Source organism: Mchenga conophoros, linkage group LG5 (assembly GCF_057382185.1).
Source record: "Mchenga conophoros isolate Kocher_MC1m ecotype Shallow Benthic linkage group LG5, M_conophoros_male_GT1.1, whole genome shotgun sequence".
Lineage (NCBI taxonomy): Eukaryota > Metazoa > Chordata > Actinopteri > Cichliformes > Cichlidae > Mchenga > Mchenga conophoros.
Window position 1 is genome coordinate 6,759,403 of NC_140530.1, and position 20,085 is coordinate 6,779,487.

General features: G+C 42.1%; 1 protein-coding gene across 1 annotated transcript; it reads left to right on the forward strand.

Annotated features, from left to right (window-relative positions):
* The first annotated feature begins 777 nt into the window (after positions 1-777).
* Positions 778-19,681, forward strand: etnk2 (ethanolamine kinase 2). Its single transcript, XM_085272964.1, has 9 exons — positions 778-1,190; positions 6,028-6,165; positions 6,254-6,375; positions 6,842-6,982; positions 10,446-10,588; positions 14,887-14,970; positions 15,063-15,223; positions 15,321-15,394; positions 15,687-19,681. Exons 1-9 carry the CDS (start codon positions 1,044-1,046, stop codon positions 15,757-15,759), a joined length of 1,083 nt encoding a protein of 360 aa, XP_085129090.1. The 5' UTR covers positions 778-1,043; the 3' UTR covers positions 15,760-19,681.
* Positions 19,682-20,085: the final 404 nt, after the last annotated feature.

Below are 20,085 nucleotides of genomic sequence, written 5' to 3' on the forward strand. Positions count from 1 at the left end.
TTCCTTTCCAGACTATATGACCCAAAGGTGCATTGTATTATTATTTTCATTACTAAGATTATATTACAAGTGTTTGGGTAATTAATTGTGCATTTTTAATTCAGGTGTGGTTGCATGTTTCAGTATTCTCATTCTGATTCTGATGGCAAAGAAAATAGCCTACAGTGTAAGACATTTAAAATAATGACAAAATAATGATATTTTCATATCATTATTTGGATGATCTGATATCCTCGTGTTGGTGTTGTTCCCAGACCATCATGAAAATGTTGTTCCAGGTTCAGCATTGCAAGTGACCAATCACATTGTTGTGACATTATTCTTTTGCGCGCCAAGCCATTCGTGCATTTATGAAATTCCAATGTTGCAAGGACAATGTCAGCCCTTCTCCTTTTAGCATGCTCCATGATAACAAGCGCGTCTATGTCAGATGTGAAACTCCAAAAGGAAGACTAAATATCTATAAATCATAAATCACACCAACTCTCGAACCACCTGCTAAAACAGCGAGGCTTCAGACGTCATTAGTGACGTCACTCGCCCTTAAAGAAGCAAGCCTCGGCACGCGCTTGATAAAAGCCTTCCTGGATTTCTCGACGGCGCAGCGCGTCCCATCACTAATTCCAGGCTTCACTTTCAAAATTAATTTTTCCATTTTATCAGCTATCATTCGGCTGAACCCGGCACTGCTCGGGCATCTTCGGAAGTAATGGGCGTGCTCGAATGCAGTGCGTCTCAACCGGCGGTACAATCGGATGATCCCGGGCGGGCGGAGCCAGTTAGGAGGAAATGGTACAGTTGGCTGACTCCTCCTAAGAAAACCGGCGACGACCATCAGTACCCGGCAGTTTCATCGTACATCTGTACCGCTTTCAACTCAACGTTACAGCAGCGTGTTAAATCTCTTGAGCCAGTCTTAGGTCACTCACAAAAACCACACCAACACTTACTTCTAAACCAAGCGGCACTCGTATGGTGCAATTTTTTTTTAGAAATTTACGCCAAGGGCTTGGAAATTAACGTTTCAGAGAAATTGCTGCAGGATGGAGACGCAAATACATGTACCCGTGGGCTCGCCGGTAATTAGAAAAATCCCAGTTTTCGTGGACGAGCGCAACGTAACGGAGGGAGCGATGAAGCTCATTAAAGAGCTGAGACCGGCGTGGGACTCGAGCGACGTCAAGACCAAGGTAACGTTAGCCGCAAAGCTAGCTGTACTGATTATGCTAGGCTAGGAAAGGATTGACAGCTTTGCAGCATCACCGGCAAGCTAGTAGGAGGGTCGTGGCAACCTGACATGTCGCCTAGCTGAATTAATTTTATTGCACCGCCTATAGTTGACTATTTCTATTTTCTTTACCAACTAAGAAGTTTAAATTGGTTTTGCTTTAGAGAAAATTTACATTTATAGGTTACCGTAGCTATCAAGGTGTTCTAATTAGCAAACTTGCACCAGGATGTCCCAAAGCTTGGTACGCTTCTTATCTGTAGTGTATGCCCAAAGTGCACATCGCGTAGGGCACTTAAAGACGGTGTGAAAGCTGGTATAAGTCGCGCTGTCATCTTGGTGTTGGAGGACAGCTGATGGTGGCGCGATGGTCAGTTTGATAGAGGAACACGGTGATTGGTAATAATTACTAGTTCAAAGGGACAGACTGTGTTACAGCAGGTCCCTGAGCTTTGTGTTCATTATAGCCTGCAGCTGATTGTTGTGTCTCGTTTCTTCCCAAATACATGTGTGTGAATCCTAGTGATATTAGACACACTAGATTTTGGACTTCAATGGAGTGTACATGTTGGAGGCCAAGATATACGGTCTCTTCTTTTAAACCGTTTAAATGTTTTCTTAAAAAATAGTACTAAAGAAGTGTAAGTGTGTGTGTGTGTGTGTGTGTGTGTGTGTTTTTTTTTTTTTTTTTAATAAACAAAGAACCGTTGGGAAAAAACATCTTCCAGTCTTACTATGTCCACTACAGAGGATATAGCAAATAGGCTGAGTCTCCGGATAATATTGTTGTTGTTCCCATTTTATACAAGTAAAATAAAAAACTTTTTTTTCCAAGTGTTTTAAAGTCTTTCGTCTCTTTGAACATTTCCTCAGCTACAAAAGCAGAGATTAAACATCAGCCCCAGTCATATGTATCTTATCACTGATGGGCATTAGCAAGCCAACATGTCTCTCTAGCTTTCAGGTGATGTCAGATTACTGGGACACGCCCACCTGAATGGCAAAAACAGTACTGCTTGCCCTCCAGCAATCATTTGAACTTTGAGTTTAATTTAGCGTAATAGTTACTGTGCTACTAGATGTGCTAATCAGCATTTATTTATAGCTGCTGTAGATTGGGCACCAACACGTGAGCACACCTCTGCCAACCCTGCCTTACAGGTCAAATCCCACCAATCATTGCTTCTCACCAGCAGCCCAGGCTGTTAGTGGCAGCTCATTTAAACTGTAAAAATGATTTACCTGACAATGGAAAAATACTTTACTGTTATGTCATAACATTAATGTCACAAATTATTACTACTGGAATTTTAGTGACCCTGCACTGTAAAAGTCTAAGTCAGCAAACCGTAAGATTTACATGTGGTAGTTTGAAAACTTTTATCCTTTTATCCATACAAAAGCCATCTACTGTTATGGTATGTGGGCTGATGGTGATGCCAGCCATCTGAGAATACAAATTCAGATGCAGGCAGACAGGACATTGTTGGTTCTTTTAAAGGGGAAAGAATTCAATTCAATTCAATTTTATTTATATAGCGCCAAATCACAACATAAGTCGCCTCAAGGCGCTTCATAGATACAGAGAAAAACCCAACAATCATATGACCCCCTATGAGGAAGCACTTTGGCAACAGTGGGAAGGAAAAACTCCCTTTTAACAGGAAGAAACCTCCGGCAGAACCAGGCAGAATGAGATCGCAGATGCATGCTTTGCAAATGAGCTTTCTCCGAACTGTAGATAAGCTCTCCATTAGCATAGGAAGAGGAATTGAGTCATTTGGGAGGGGTTCAGAGCAGAGCCGCTGTTCCTCCACATCGAAAGGAGTCAGTTGAGGTATTGCCTTCTGGGTAAGGTGTTTCAGTTGGGTACGTCCTACCTGGAGGAGGCATGGGGCAGACCAAGGACACGCTGGAGAGATTCTGTCTCTCGGCTGGCCTGGAAACACCCCAATAAGTCCCCGGATAAACTGGAGGGCTCGCTGGTTGGTGAGAGGGAGATCTGGGCTCCCTGCTTAGCCTGGTGCCCCTGCATCCCATTATCAGATACTGGACGATTTATTCATTCGTTATGTTAGAGCTGAACTTTTATTGAGTAGTTGTCATGAATTTTTAAACAGTGGAAATCATTTTGTCTTGATGGAGTGATCAGGCCTGAGAGTCAACAGGAGAAAAATTGTATGAATTGTATTGATCTTAATTTTTAGCAGGTTTAACTTTTTTTTTTTTTTTTTTAGTACCTTATTTGTTTATTTTTATTGTTTTTGAATACATCTATAATTCCCTTTTTTTCGGACCCTCATGCTCCTGTAACAAGTGAATTTCCCTACTGTGGGATTAAAATCTATATCTAATATTTGCAAATTAATCCCCTGTTTAATGCAAAGTTAAAAGGTTGGAAGTAAAGCCTTGATGTTGATTTACAAAGTTGAAGGAAACTCTTATATGCAATTCATCGTCATAGGCCTACCTCAGGTTTGTGCTTTTGCTTATACTTTGATGTGGGACGATAATAACAATGTGCTTTAATAATATAGGCCATGAGCTAAACATCCACCCCTATAACAACGTCATGACATATTGTACCATTGGGTATGTAGACAATGGTGCGTATCAGCACCTTTATTCATTGTAATATAATAACAGTTGGTGGCAGATGTGGTTCCAAGAAGTCTTTCTTTAAAAGATTTCCCTAGAAGTGTGGTGGTGTTAGGTAATCCACAGAGACTTGACTCATCAGGGAAAGAAAAATGCATAATTGATTCCAGGTAAAAGGATCTAGTAACTGTTGTGTCGTAGCTGGGTCAAAGTTTTTGGAGCAGTGAGCGCTACAGAACTGTTAAATGTCCTCAGTGGCACAGTCTAAGCCCAGCTGCTTCAGCCCTGTATTTACATCCTGGTTACTCCTCTCCCTGGGCCTTGCACAACAGCCACCTGCAGCTGAGGATGTGACCGTGTTTATCTCAACTTTTCCAGGCCAGACTGGCAAAACTTCTCTCAACGACTACCACTCTGACAGTAGATTTATACACCTGCACTGCTAACAGGAAGACCTGACCGGCCCTGCCACCTGGACAGGGAGATTTTTATTGTCTATTGCCAAACATCCACACACTTCCTGAAAATGGCAGAGTGCCTGCAGCGACAGAGAAATGGTCTCCTCTTACAAGTTTCACATAACGAAGACTCAAAGATTCACGTCAATCAAAGGAAACCTGTTCCAGCCTGTACAGTGAGGTCACCCTACAGGGAGCTGGTTATTGGTAGTGGGGTGGTTGAGGGGGGGGATGCCACCATCAATGTCCCATGCAAGCAGTATATGGCAGAATGTTTACCTCTGTCTGGGTCCAAGCTTATCGCTGTCTGTCGATGTATTGATCGTAGGTCTTAGCAGCGTATTGTGTGGCGGGCAGAAGGGATCAGTCACGTTTTGGCAAAGGCGTGTATGCTTGTGTATGAATAGTCATAACAGGGATGTCTGTCGCCCATCTTTGTGGTGAGCCACGTGTGGAATGCCAGATATGCGTGAGTGAGCGTCTGGTCCTTGGGGGGAGATGCAGGCAGTGTGTATGTTGTTATTGTGTCCGCTGCAGCGGGACGGACCGGCCCACCACTGTCCACTGGAGCCACGCTGTCACTCCGATTTTTTTGTTTTTTAAGGCCAAGTTTCAAACACACAAGGCTTTTTGCTAACTTTTCATTTTAGAAAAAGCATTTGACTCAGCTTGTTGACAGCATCACTCTTTAAGACTGATCAGGCGACGTGCAAGAAGTCTTCACCAGTGATATGAAGGAACACTCAGGGTGTTTTTACTCTGGTTCGTTTTCCCAACTGGTGCGGTTTGTTTGTGTGGATGTGAACATAGTAACTGCACTCACATGTGGACCAAAACAACCACACCAAGAACCAACAGTCCAAAGTCCAAACGAACTCCAGAGAGGTTCATTTACAGTTCGTTTACAATGTGAACGTGAGCCGATATGAAACAAATACTGGGTGTACATTACAAGCTTAAAAAACATCCTGTAGCCAGATAGAGAACATCACCAGTTAACCTTTGGACTGTGGGAGGAAATCAGAATACATGGGGAGCACCCACGCAGGCACTAGCAGAATATGCAAGGTCCACACAGTTGATGGATTTGAACCCTGGACCTTCTTGCTGTGACGTGACAGTTGTAACTACTGCACCACCGTACCGTCCAGGATGATATGATCAAGATAAAAATGTTTCCTCTTAGGCTAAAGGGAGTAACTCAGTATAATGTTGGTATGTCATCATCGTCATCAGCGTAAGGGGACAAGTGGGCTTGGTGGATGCCACACAAACACTCAACCACTTGTCGAGAACATGGTGGCAGATGACTCTATCTGAGGACTGTATCTGTGTAGACCGCTGCAGAGGGCTGTTGAACCACTACACTCTGTAGTGTGCATTCATTTTTGATGAGTTTTATGCCCTACTGTAATATCCCTCTCCATGTCACTGTCCATACACTGCTCTTGCTAACACAGACTGACCATGCCCTGTTCTCATGTTCTTGTACAACTATTATTCAAACAAAATCTTAGTAAGATGACTTAAAAACCACTTCAACATTTAGCTCAAGTCTTCTGTGAACCCTGCGGAGGCGTTCTGACATATTCATCTCATGTAGGTCAAAGCTGTATGGTGTCTTCAGGGTTGATGTTGACTTAGAGGTAACTAATAGCTTTCAGGAAAACAGTCCTGAAGCACCATGGCGCTGTACAATCAGAGGCTCTGTTTGAGACTAGATGTGGTTTCATCTTTTTCCAGCTCTTCACCGATGGAACCACCAACAAGCTAGTGGGCTGCTACGTGGACGACAGTCCAAATGACGTAGTCCTGGTCCGAGTATATGGAAACAAAACAGAGCTGATTGTGGACCGAGACAATGAGCTTAAGAGCTTTCAGGTAGTGTTGCCGCGTTGCAGAGTCCTAAATTAATTAACGTAAGCAGTTGTTTGCTCCTACCTCATTGTCATCTTTTTGTGTCTCCTAGGTGCTGCATGCTAATGGTTGTGCTCCTCGCCTCTACTGCACCTTTCTAAATGGCATCTGCTATGAGTTCATGCAGGGAGATGCACTTGGAACGCAGGATGTCAGAGATCCTACTCTGCTCAGGTGTGAATTTGTCACAGCAATGTTTGAATGGGTTTTTTGAGTTTACTCAAAGATGGTGAAAATTTTAACATCAGTGCTTTTCTGCCTCATACAACAAAGATTAGACACATGGAGAAATGCACAGGACACACAAAAAAAGAACTGTATAATGAAGAAAACGGACAATTCCACAAGGTTCTGAGCTGAAACGCAACATTTAGAGGGAATGCTTTATCTGGTAACACAATGTTTTGACTGTGAAACAGTCTTCCCATTGTGGACGTCAGCTCTGTGTAGTGGACATTATGTATTTTCTTGTTTTAATTCAACTATCTCCAGGAACTCTGTAACCAAAATTTGTCCTTGTAGATAAATGAAGTAGGACACTCTGCCACTGTACTGTGGGGATTCTTTACAACTAGATACTAATGGTCTGTAGTTGAAATCTTGCCACGACTGTAACCTTGTTCTGTCTGTCTCCGCTTAGGCTGATAGCCAGGGAAATGGCTCGTATCCACGCCATCCATGCACACAACGGCTGCATCCCCAAACCCAACCTCTGGATCAAGATGCGGAAATATTTCTCACTTGTAGCCACAGAATTCACAGAGCAAGCCTCCAACATCAGGTGAGCTCCTGCTTATCTACTTTCAAAGCTCAAAGTTAAGGTTATCATTATCACCGTGATAATGATGCAAATAGTCCATAAAGCCCAGCATGAGTTTCCTGTTAAATGAAAACATAAGCTGTTTGCATAGAGCCTGAAATATTCTGCAAGTTCTCCGTGATGAAGCAGTGGGGTAGTTGGGCTTTCTTTGCATAAAAAATGACAGAGATAACTGCAAAAAGCGTACGACTGTATCCTGTGCGGTTCATGTATTGATGTCCAAATATAAACTTTAACATTATTTCTGGGTTTGAAGGCTAACAAATGTTCCTGTTGGCACAGCACTGTCCATTTGAGAATGCGTTAGCAATTAAGACTGTCACGCAGCTGAAATACTCGGCACTGACTCAAGTTCTCTTTTTTTTTTTTTTTTTTCCAGGTTTGTTTAAAAAGCACGTAGGACTAAATAAGCAATACACCTTAGCTAGTCTCAGTAGAAGAGAGTTAGGTGCTCTGCTGCAAATACAAGGTCTCCTGTTCCATTGCAAGCACACATACTGCAAAGTCGCATGATTTGACAGCATATGGGATATAGCCCAAATCAAGTCTGTAGAGAGAAGTAAACATGTGCTAAGGTCAGACGCCGGGCAGAATTAACCAATGACACAATAATGTTATTGCTATGCTAATTAGCTCATTACAACAATGGAGCAAGCTTTATATTTCTACTGAAATATGTCAAAGCAGCATGGAGACAGTAAACTTTTTAATCTTATCTTTGTGTTTTATATGAGTAAAATATCGTTGACTTGTAGCTTTAGCATAAAACTGAACACTTGGCTTGCAGCATAGAAAACACCAAGATATTTGTCAGCCAAAAGATGAGATGTAATAGAGATGTAATTTCCCAGCCTTACCTAGAAGTGTGTTTAATGAAAATGTAAATTCATCTCTATATAATAAGGAGGATAGCATGGCAGAGACATGTGGAGCAGATAAAGTATACCATTTTATAACCTGGCCAGCTGCCCAGTCCCAGCTAATATCTTTGTTCTCTTCCCTGTTAGATTAAGTCCAGCATGTGGCTTATATAACTGTAACAATAATAGCAGACTGGATTAGGGAGTGTTTGGCATTCAGTGGGCCAGCAGATGTTTGCTTAGCCCGGTCTATCAGATCACTTTATCCCGTCCTTGGTAACACAGACAGCTAGAGTCCCTGGTCCTGGACAGCAGACACTTGTTGCACACTGCTATCTGAGAAGCCCTCATGTTGCGCTTCATTTTAATAGGCCGGTGTTATTTGTAGCATTTAGTCTAAATCAGAATCATTTCAGTAACATTTCCTTTGTGGATGACATGTTAGATGAGTTAAGTTTGAGTGAGTGTCAGAGAGAGAGCTAGCTAGATGGAAATCTGAGAGGAGAGGGTGCATCCTGTGTGCACACTGGTTTTCTCTGAGCTCAGACTGTCTTCAGATTGATACTGGAGTAATCCACATAAGCCCATTACATTTAACAAAGGGGTTTCTACTCAGCACTCTTAGCTTTTGCTTGGATGAGACTACCTTAGCTCTTTCTCTGCTATCTAGTAAGACCACCTTTGGACTACCATCAGATCAGACTACACAATCTTAGCTGGGCTGAACCCTTCGTGATGCGTGAAGCCTCAGTAGGTTTGTGTCATGTGCACACAGATGAGAAGAGCAAAGATTTATATAAATACTGGTGCAGGATATGCATGAATGTTAATAAGATAAGATAAGATAAGATAACCTTTATTAGTCCCACACGTGGGAAATTTGTTTTGTCACAGCAGGAAGTGGACAGTGCAAAAGTTATGAGGCAAAAATTAGAATACAATAAGAATAAATACAGTACACAGCTGTACAGAATAGAATAAAATAAAATACTATATACAGTAGAATAAAATAAAATAAATATACAATAAGATAAAAATAGAATACAAATACAAATACTATATACAACTGAGTAAAAATACAACGATGACAGAAAGGATTATTGCACTTAGTATTATTGCATATGTATGGATGTGTGTGCTTGATCAGTTAAAGTCTTTATTATGGAGTCTGACAGCAGTGGGGAGGAAAGACCTGCGAAATCTCTCCGTCCCACACCGTGGGTGCCGCAGTCTCCCACTGAAGGAGCTGCTCAGTGCTGTCACAGTCTGCTGCATGGGGTGGGAGACGTTGTCCAACAGGGATGACAGCTTAGCCGCCGTTCTCCTGTCACTCACCACCTCCACTGGGTCCAGAGGGCATCCTAGAACAGAGCTGGCCCTTCGGATCACCCTGTTCAGTCTCTTCCTGTCCCCAGCAGAGATGCTGCCGCCCCAGCAGACCACGCCATAAAAGATAGCAGAAGCCACAACAGAGTCATAGAAGGTCTTCAGGAGTGGGCCCTCCACTCCAAACGACCTGAGTCTCCGCAGCAGGTACAGCCTGCTCTGCCCTTTCCTGTAGAGGGCGTCTGAGTTATGAGTCCAGTCCAGTCTATTGTTCAGATGAACACCAAGGTACCTGTAGCTGTCCACAGCCTCAATGTCCATACCCTGGATGTTCAGTGGTTGCAGTGGAGAATGCTTGTGCCTGCGGAAGTCTACCACCAGTTCCTTGGTTTTACTGGCATTGATCTGGAGGTAGTTCAGCTGGCACCAGTCCACAAAGTCTTGGGTCAGACCTCTGTACTCCTTGTCGTCCCCATCAGTGATGAGGCCGACTATTGCAGAGTCATCAGAGAACTTCTGCAGGAAGCACTGGGTGGAATTGTGGGAGAAGTCTGCAGTGTAGATGGTGAAGAGGAACGGAGCCAGAACTGTTCCCTGTGGGGCCCCCGTACTGCAGACGACCCTGTCCGACACAAAGCCCTGAGTCCTCACATACTGTGGTCGGTCGGTGAGGTAGTCCAGGATCCAGGTAGTGAGGTGATGGTCCACTCCAGAGTTCACCAGCTTGTCCTTTAGAACCGAGGGAAGAATGGTGTTGAAGGCACTGGAGAAATCAAAGAACATGATTCTCACAGTGCTTCCAGCGGTCTCCAGGTTATTATTTCAAGTACAGTGTGGAATAAATCGCAGATCAGATGTTGGTAGTCAGGTCTGAAAACTCAGGAAATGAGGTGTAATGTAGCCGTAATAACAGTGACTCCAGCAACAGAAGGGTCCACTGAGAACTTGTTTCTCTGCAACTGTGTTCCCAGGAGTCAGCAGGCCAGAGCCCCACTGAGCTTGTGTGTGCTGCCTGTGCATGTCGCACTCAGTTGTTTTCATTTCACATATGTTCCCACGTGGCATGATACCAAAATAATGAAAGGTGTTTTATTTAGGTGAAAAACGGCCAGTGAAAGTATTCCTGTGATACTTACTTAACAGGTGGACACAGTGTTGTGCGTGCAGCTATTCTGAATGGTTGTCACAACAATGTGCGCGACTACACTGACCTTCTCTCCATTTCCTTCCCTGTCCAGAATACAGCAGGAAGTTCCCAGCAAGGTGGTGCTGGAGCAGGAGATGGTTTGGATGAAGGAACATCTTTCCACACTGGGCTCACCTGTGGTGCTCTGTCACAATGACCTGCTCTGCAAGAACATCATCCACAACAGCAAAGAGGGTAAGTGTCTGAGCCTTAATCTGAGCTTCTCGTCTCACGGCTGTGATTCTATTTTACAACCAGAATGAGCAGCAGCACTTCTAACTTCACTCCCCACACTGCCCCCATTCCAGTGGATCATTGACAGCTGGGTCACTAGAAGTGAGGCATGTTATACTAACTGCCTGCACCAGCACAAAAACATCTTTTGGTGTTAACATGTAAAGGTTGGGAGTTACTAAAGTAATGCTTTATTTGCATAATATTTCCCTTTTAGTATAACTTTCTGTTTGTGCATCTATAACAACCAGCATGCACACATACAGCTCTCTAATATCATATGCTGAATTTTACAGTTGTTTCCTTTTATTCTTTAGGCAGTCTGTGCTAACATTTATAGAAATGGCCTTGGGCTTTGAGGAGTTTCAAAACAGACAGATAGTTGTCACATGTGTTCGCCAAGCTGTGGTACAAAATACTAAGAATTCTAATATTTTGTACCACAGCTTGGCTAATGCAAACAGCTGGACAAATTAGCTTGAATCCACAATAGCTGACTACGTTAGCATTAGCCATGATGCACAGTGCAGCATGCTGATAACCATCAATGACCGGAAAAAAGGATTTGTGTGCTCTACAAATGAAGAAGAAACACCCATAAACAAATATTATATGTTAGTTTGGTTTCTGGGGGGAAAAGCATTTGCCTGTTAGCAAATTAATTCAGCCGTAATGTTAGCATTCCCAATAACTAGGATTTATCTGGCGGTTACTAGGTTTTAAGGAAAACAGAAACATGATCTTTGCAACTAGAGCAGGGCGATATGGCCAAAAATATTTATCACGATATATATTTGAAAATTTGCGATAACGATATAACTGACGATATAATTGATGCGAGACAAAATACAACTCCACAACATTACTAGCGCAAAAAGACAACCTTCCATTTATTTTCACTTAAACAAGAAGCTGGTTTTTATGTACATTAAAGCTTTATAAAAATGTAACAGTGCAAATGCAAATTCCTTGCTGAAAGTTTAACCAAAAGGCATTTCCAGTAGAAATGGGCTTACATATCCTGAGCATAACCATGTATAATATCCACTGAAGTTAAAAAGAGGTGCTTTGCAACATTAAACTGCAGTGTGCAGTACGCATTTTTCGGACCGTAAGGTGCACGGGATTATAAGGCACATTAAGCGAAACAAAGCAGTCAGATAAATCAAACTTTATTAAACTCCTTCTTCTTGCTTCCTCCACTTCTGTACCATTGATTCATTAATGTTGAATTCTCTGGCAGCTGCTCTATTCCCATGTTGTTGCAGTATATTAATGACTAACCTCGTATTGTGGATGGATTATCTCAGTTGTTCTCCTGACTGAAGTTTGGTCCGTTTACAGCATCCTGCCATGCGATTGCATTTGTCTCTAACCATGAAGAACCTTCACGTTAACTTTTATAAGTGGAAAAGTGTTAGTGTTGGTCCTCCAGCTTCACTGTTTATGTTATGCTAACATAGCTGTGTCGCTAGCAATCACGTAGCACATCATTATATACCAGCTAGCCCAACTTCAGTAACCCTACAAACGTCACTGCTGTTTAGTTTCCTGTCTTCATTTATGTTGGACGTGATAGCAGAGCTGTACGTTTGAATTTTTCTAGAAATCTCAGTCAGAACATGCAATATCATGCTTAGGTAACTAGCGAAACTAGCGAGCTAACTTCCGCTAGCTTCCTGCTAACTTCTAACTCCGTTAAATGTAATAAATTTTGTTTTCATGGATGCCTGGAAGTTAAACTTCATAGTTACACCTGGTAAAGCAGCAATGCTGATCGTTTTATTAAAGATGAAAGAATTGAGACAGTTTTTAACTCTCAGTGATGCTGCAGTGTTTGTTTGACCTGAAGAATTATGGAGTTTAGGACCCAGATTACTCCCAGATTTAAGAGCATCTTAGCCCGACAAATACGACAATAACGACGGCCGCTTGCATGTTCTGCAAAAAAATGTGCTTCGTCGTGTATCTGACGGACAAACACCAAACCAGTTCCACATCACTGAGGTTGCACCATTTTTACAAACCAATTCTGGTTCATCTGTTTCACTCAACAATCGGCCATGTGCGTATGAAAACAAAGGCACTGCGCATGCGCGTTTTACTCATATTCTACCGCGATATTTCATTTTCCTTTCGTTGCCTAACATTATACCGGTATTACCGTGAACGGTATAATATGGCCCAGCCCTATTTGCAACAGCACCTCTTGTACTACAATTCAAAAAGTTCTCTATTGTAGGATCAAGAAACACATGCAGCGTGAAACAAGAAGCAAAACAGGAAAAAAATGAATGAGCGTGATGTGTGTAGTTATGCTTGTGCACCAGTTGCAGTGGTTTCATTAACACTGCATTCATCAGGATCTTCCAAAATGCTGCTTGGTCAGGTCTGCTGATATATATTTTGGGTTTATATAGTGCAACTGCTTGTAATAAAACAGACTTTATGTAAAGACTCAGCTCAGGATTCATATAAAGGACTACTCCCTGCTCCGTCCCCATCAGTTCGAGAAATAAAAAACCTTTGCTTAGATTATAAGCAACAAGCTGTGCATATGTTGTTAGTAAGTTATTGGTGGCAGCATTTACTGTCATACATATTGTTACTAAATCACCTCTGGAGCCACAAGTAGGGCTGGGTATCTGGTATCCGTATTCTTCAGGTCAAACGAACACTGCACTGAGAGTTAAAAACTGTCTAAATTCTTTCATCTTTAATAAAACGATCAGCATTGCTGCTTTACCAGGTGTAACTATGAAGTTTAACTTCCAGGCATCCATGAAAACAAAATGTATTACATTTAACAGAGTTAGAAGTTAGCAGCAAGCTAGCGGAAGTTAGCTCGCTAGTTTCGCTAGTTACCTAAGCATGATATTGCATGTTTTGACTGAGAGATTTACTGAAGTTGGGCTAGCTGGTATATAATGATGTGCTACGTGATTGCTAGCGACACAGCTATGTTAGCATAACATAAACAGTGAAGCTGGAGGACGAACACTAACACTTTTCCACTTATAAAAGTTAACGTGAAGGTTCCTCATGGTTAGAGACAAATGCAATCGCATGGCAGGATGCTGTAAACGGACCAAACTTCAGTCAGGAGAACAACTGAGATAATCCATCCACAATACGAGGTTAGTCATTAATATACTGCAACAACATGGGAATAGAGCAGCTGCCAGAGAATTCAACATTAATGAATCAATGATAGGGAAGTGGAGGAAGCAAGAAGAATGAGTTTAATAAAGTTTGATTTATCTGACTGCTTTTTTTCGCTTAATGTGCCTTATAATCCCGTGCACCTTATGGTCCGAAAAATGCGTACTGCACACTGCAGTTTAATGTTGCAAAGCACCTCTTTTTAACTTCAGTGGATATTATACATGGTTATGCTCAGGATATGTCAGCCCATTTCTACTGGAAATGCCTTTTGGTTAAACTTTCAGCAAGGAATTTGCATTTGCACTGTTACATTTTTATAAAGCTTTAATGTACATAAAAACCAGCTTCTTGTTTAAGTGAAAATAAATGGAAGGTTGTCTTTTTGCGCTAGTAATGTTGTGGAGTTGTATTTTGTCTCGCATCAATTATATCGTCAGTTATATCGTTATCGCAAATTTTCAAATATATATCGTGATAAATATTTTTGGCCATATCGCCCTGCCCTAGCCACAAGCATTATTCAGTTTTTGTGGATTCATGTTAATTTGCCCAGCTAAGTCTGTCTATCTGGTCTTTGTATATCTGCTCCTTGTCTATAGTAACGACAGACTGTTGTTACTATAGACAAAGATCAAAGATTTGCAGTTTCAGTGCATTCATGTAAATTTCCATGAATGTTGCAAAGGCGTTGTTCACTGGCTCTTGTTCCGGTCATCCAGGTGTAGATGACTGGTGTACAGTTTGACCAACAAGTCCCTCCAGTGCGTCTAATAGTCACATAATCCCTCTACTTCCTGCTGTCTCAAGATGACCATCAAAAACAATCCCTGCCCCAACAAAGGAAGATTAACTGAAGCACACAGCGGTTCCATGTAAAGATGCTCTTCAGGTTCAGTCAGTAGCACTTGAGTGAAGAGGCAGCACAGCTAGCAGGCTTTTTAACTGTCTCTGACTTTGTCTGTCATGTGACCGTGCACTGCATGTGGCAGCAGTACCTGAAGAGTGCTTCATATTGCTTCCCTTCAGCTTTGCTGTAAATGACCACGTGCATAATAATGTAACATACGTGTTTTCCTTTCTCTGGTCTCCTTAAGGTCATGTGCGCTTCATCGACTATGAGTACTCCAGCTACAACTACCAGGCCTTTGACATTGGCAACCACTTCAATGAATTTGCAGGTCAGCAAAAGCACAGTGTGATTTACATGAGTTAGTTATGTGTTGGTGGTGCACAGCTTATCCTTCAACTGCACGTCCATGTGTTTGTTCAGGCATGACTGAGCCGAACTATGGACTCTATCCTAGTCGGGAGATGCAAATGGAGTGGCTCAAGGTGTATCTGCAGGCTTACAAACTCTTCACCAAGAACACAGAGGAGGTCAGCCAGCGAGAGCTAGAGACGCTCTACGTTCAGGTCAACAAGTTTGCTCTGGTGAGACAGATGTTGACAGATGCACACAGTATCTCTTGCAAGCTCAACCCTGCTGTTTCATGGTACACATCTGATATCTCATTTGTTTTCTCTCAAGGCTTCTCACTTCTTTTGGGGTTTCTGGGCTCTCATCCAAGCCAAATACTCCTCCATCGATTTTGACTTCCTGGGGTAAGTGTGCGTGTGTGAAGAGGTTAGCACTAAGCATCATGACTGTACACGCACACATACACAGAGACGCACACACCACCACATCCGTGCAGATGAGTTAAGCAAGTCATGGTTGAATGTGTTTGGGAATGTGGCAAAGGTTCACCAATCTGCCAAAAATTGTGTCCACAAACTTTTTTTATCTTATCTAAAGAACACATTTGTAACATTCCAAGAAGAAATCTTAGAGAAGAGACATCTCTGTGCAAGCGACAAAGTCAAAAATCAGTCTTTTCTGTCTCTCCGTCTGCAGGTACGCCGTGCTACGTTTCAACCAGTACTTCAAGACTAAACCTGCAGTGATGGCCCTGCAGATCCCAGAGTGAGAGGAGGCGACGGAAGCCAGAAGGACGAGGAGAGGAGCCCAGAAGGAGGTGTGTTTGAAGGTTAAATGCTGGGACTTCCTCTCCCATGAAGACGCTTCTGTGAGCCAGCTGTTGATGGACCACTCCTCGGTCAGCCTGGCATCCTTTTCCTGCAACAAGCGCAATTACTCTTTGATTCCCCCAAACTTTAGCTCCACGTACGTCACCGCTGTAGCCCGAGAATGACAAAACTTTCATGTGTGTATGTGTGCAAGTGCATTCGTCTGCGTTTGTAATATATGTTGAAAAAGCGTCATGCTTTTCCTCTTAGAGCAGCTGAACCAGGCGTAGAGAGGTCTGTGTTTGGGATAGGACACCAAAATGTTCCACAACGCTGGTAATGATGTCACAAGAGGAAGGAGAGGGTTGAAGAGTGTCAGGACGATGGTTTGTTTTCTGAAACTGACTACAGGTGCAGCCTGGTGTTAGTCCCATTGTATGTTTGTGTCTTGTGTGTGTTCCTTCCTCTGTCTCTACATATTTTAACACATTGTGACCTTTTCTCGTTTTTTTTTCCATCACCTTTGGTGCTAAGTGCCCGTAGCTTTCTGCACTGAGCTTTCCTCGGGGTGTCCTTTCCTGTGCCCCCTGTTTTTCCTGTTGAAGCACTTTCAGCTTCTTTCACCACATCTTCCACTTATTCACAGCAAACTGCTGCTGCTTATGCTGCTAGAATTGTAAGACTTGTCTGCGTGTTAGTTGGTGTTTCATGCCAAACGCCACGTGTTTGGAACAGCAAATGGAAAGCTAAATGTGCATTTATTTATTTGTATTTAACATCTCAGGTTAACAACTCTTTGGAAAGTGGTACTGAAGGAGGTGGAGGGGATGGCTACAAAGACGAGACCTCTGTGTGTGTTCCTGTCCTTGAGCATTATTTCCACCTTTTTGACTTTTATGGTTACAGCGCATCGCTCTGTTAAATTTTCCATTTAAGGTTTCCAGACATTTTGGAAAGTCACCACCTCTGTCATCCTCCCTGTGCCATGTCCTCCTCTCCCTTTATACCCTTTCATCTTTGATCGGTCACCAGTTCCCAGTTTTGGTCTTTGGTTGCTTCTCCCTTTACTCTGCGGAGGTTTATGCATCTGTTTTTCAAACCGTCCTGAAATCATAGCCCAGTCTCAGTCCCATGCTGTAATCCACTCTATTCATCTCAGATTTAGTGTCAAAACTTCTTACATAATTACATATTGCATAAGTTTTATCTGGGGTCAAATCAAGTGGAGCTTTCAAAAAGAATCTGGCGTGGGTTAGCTGGGGGGGGGGTGTCTGTCACGAGATCAGCTACTGTTTTCCTGGGAAAAAGATCTGACTCTGAAAGACGAAGAAATCATTAATGCACAAAAGTACTCACAGCTTAGAAAGCAGGCTTCTTTGAAATCTAGCTTGTCTGTTTGTTATTAAATAATTTTTTTTCAGCTTAACTTTTGACTGAACACCTAACTAAGCAGAAATGTATCTGTTCAAGCCTGTCACCTTTTTCAAAAGGCCAGACAGATTGAGTGTAATGTGAAACATAGACTGTATAGAAAAGATGGATGTAATGTGATGTAATGCACTGTGATGTCAGCCATTGGTGAGCAGAGTCTCATTTTGAAGCCTCGAGTTCTTTCTGAGATGTGGCTCACAGATTTTGTCAGTCATATGCAAAATCGTACAGTACTGTAGTTAACTTCTGACTCAATAATAACTAGTAATAAGTTAATAATTAATATAATAAGAATAAGAATAATAACGTACAAAAATTACATATTGGAAAGTGTAAGACTTGAAACTAGTAACTATTCAGACAATAAAGTCATCAATGATATGTTTACAGAGTTCAAAAACTAAGTTTTTCCAGAGGCTTCTAAGCAGTTGGATGTCTTTTTGTGACCTCCCCGCTGGACATCCCAGTCACTGCAGGGCATCCCAGTCACTGCAGGGCATCCCAGTCACTGCAGGGCATCCCAGTCACTGCAGGGCATCCCAGTCACTGCAGGGCATCCCAGTCACTGCAGGGCATCCCAGTCACTGCAGGGCATCCCAGTCACTGCAGGGCATCCCAGTGCAAAACTAGAGGGTAGAGCTGGTGGGGTGGAACCTTTCGTTTCCATCACCGTTGGCCAAACTTGGCTAAAAGCAGAGCAGAACTGGCAGCTTTCTAAAGAAGTCATGGGGTATTACTCCTCCTTGGCACCAAAGAGGGAGCTCTGACCTTTGTCCTCTACTGCTGGTGTCGTGTAACTGGAAGGCTTAATAATTCACCAGCTGAGCTGCAGGAGAGAGGGACTAAAGCATGTTAATGGCTTTCATTCAGAACATTTAACCCGAGAGGGATTTTCTGAGGAGTGCTGTTAATATCTGAAGTCTTTAATCGTTCTTAACTTTAGGTAAAATAATTCTCTTCTCCTCAGTGTGAATAAGAACTGATTGCAACAGTACAAAACTCACTGGGTTTAAAAGTTATTGATGCATACACTGGCACATATTCAGGAGTCTTTTACTTCACTTAGTGAATTTTATTATTTAAATGTTATCAAGAGACTTATTTTATGCCACTAACAGTGAAGTAATCAGCTTGGTGCATTTGCAAAGGCCAAATTGGTGAATTTGCTGCTTGAACACACAATTCTAATACCCAGGTAGGACATCAGCCGGGATAAAGAGGGCATTCGCACTCCATGAGCACTGGGTGAATATCTCCATTCCCTTCAGAGGACACTTATACAGGCTGCTGACAGCTTTTTGAAGGGAAGGCATTTTAGGTTCCTGTAACATTGTATCTTATACGCTGAGTGTGTGGGAGATGAATTGAAGACACATTCCAACTAATCTTTGCATTTATTTAGCAGCTGTTTGGATCTTTGGTCACCTTACCCACTGCTGTAGTATCACCCATTAAAGATGCAGTGATCAGATTTCATGTGGCCAAATAGAACAAATTTAAAAAAAAAACAACTAGCCCGGACAAATATACCAAATAAAAAATGTTTGGCTTTATTTATTTGCACAAGTCTTTCACTGCTCTGTCTGTGAGTGCACTTCCTCAAACAGGGAGTGGAGACAGAGATGGCTAATGTGAGATAAGACACCGTTAACTGAGCTGTCAACACATCTCAACTGTGATAAATCCATCCAACCAGTGTTAAAACGAACGTGACAAGAAAGCGAAACCTGATATTTGATCCACGATATTGACACAATATTGCATCCGTATTCACAATGCTGCAACAACTTTTTCTCTTTAGACTGGGTGCTGGGTAAGGTGACAGCAAACAGAAAATGAACTTGACTCTGATCCCCATTTCCAGACAAATGCATCCATTTCATGTGTTTTTGTGTCGACTGCTGAGACCGGCTGTCTGAATTTGCTGTTCCACGCTGGCCATTGAAACGGTTCACTGTCATAATGTCGTCACTTTATACGGTTGTTTTAAAATCAGTTTGTTTATTATTGATTCTAAATCTGCACTCCACACTTAGTTTGTTGCAGTCCAGTCATACCAAAACAGTTAGCTTCAGTTTGCATTGCATTTAATTTGAGATTAACTATGTTTGTGTGCGTGAATGTACTAACTTAATTATACAAAATACTGTTCAGAAAACTGACTTCTTTTTCTTTGTATGCTGACATATACTTTTTGTAAGTGCTTTGATTTGAAAGGTAGAGTGCTGTGTAAAAGGACACAGCGCTTGGTTTGCAGATGTGACTTTGTAAATGTACTCATCCACTGCTAAAGGAGATGATGATGGGGGATGTAAATATTGTAAGAAATACTGTGAAAAGCTTACTGTACAGTGATCCTTCACACCTCTGTAGGAGTGGCAAGATTATTTAACTGTTGTTAGTAAATATTTCCATTAAAAGACCTTGTTTGGCTTTTGATTTGTCCTGTTATGTACTAGCATGTGACTTGTTGATTTGTCGGTTGCCTCAGCTGACTCTGTGAATTTGGCCCTGATGGGAGGAAGCAACTACAAAACTTGTGCTGGGGGACATCCTGCCAAAACACACAGACTATTTTAATGATCCCTAACTTCCCTAGGAGTGGAACCTTTCACACCTTTTTTGTTTTACCCACATGAGAAAGAAAATGCATCCTCCTAAGGTTTTATGTATCAGGACATATTAAAAATCTTATGGTCCTTAGCGGGTCTGAAAAATAAGTGTAAACAACTTTGGATGAATAATACATGACATGTAACACTGTGTTATTAGTGATTTAAGAAAAAACAAGCCAAAATCCAGGAGTAGTGTTTGAGAAAAGTTCAACCTTACTGCTTCTGTGGGAATGAAGAGGC

Coding starts and splice junctions, on each gene's coding strand:
- etnk2 (XM_085272964.1), top strand. CDS start 1,044: ATGGAGACGCAAATACATGTACCCGTGGGCTCGCCGGTAATTAGAAAA. Junction 1,191..6,027: donor CGAGCGACGTCAAGACCAAG/GTAACGTTAGCC, acceptor ATCTTTTTCCAG/CTCTTCACCGATGGAACCAC. Junction 6,983..10,445: donor GAGCAAGCCTCCAACATCAG/GTGAGCTCCTGC, acceptor TTCCCTGTCCAG/AATACAGCAGGAAGTTCCCA.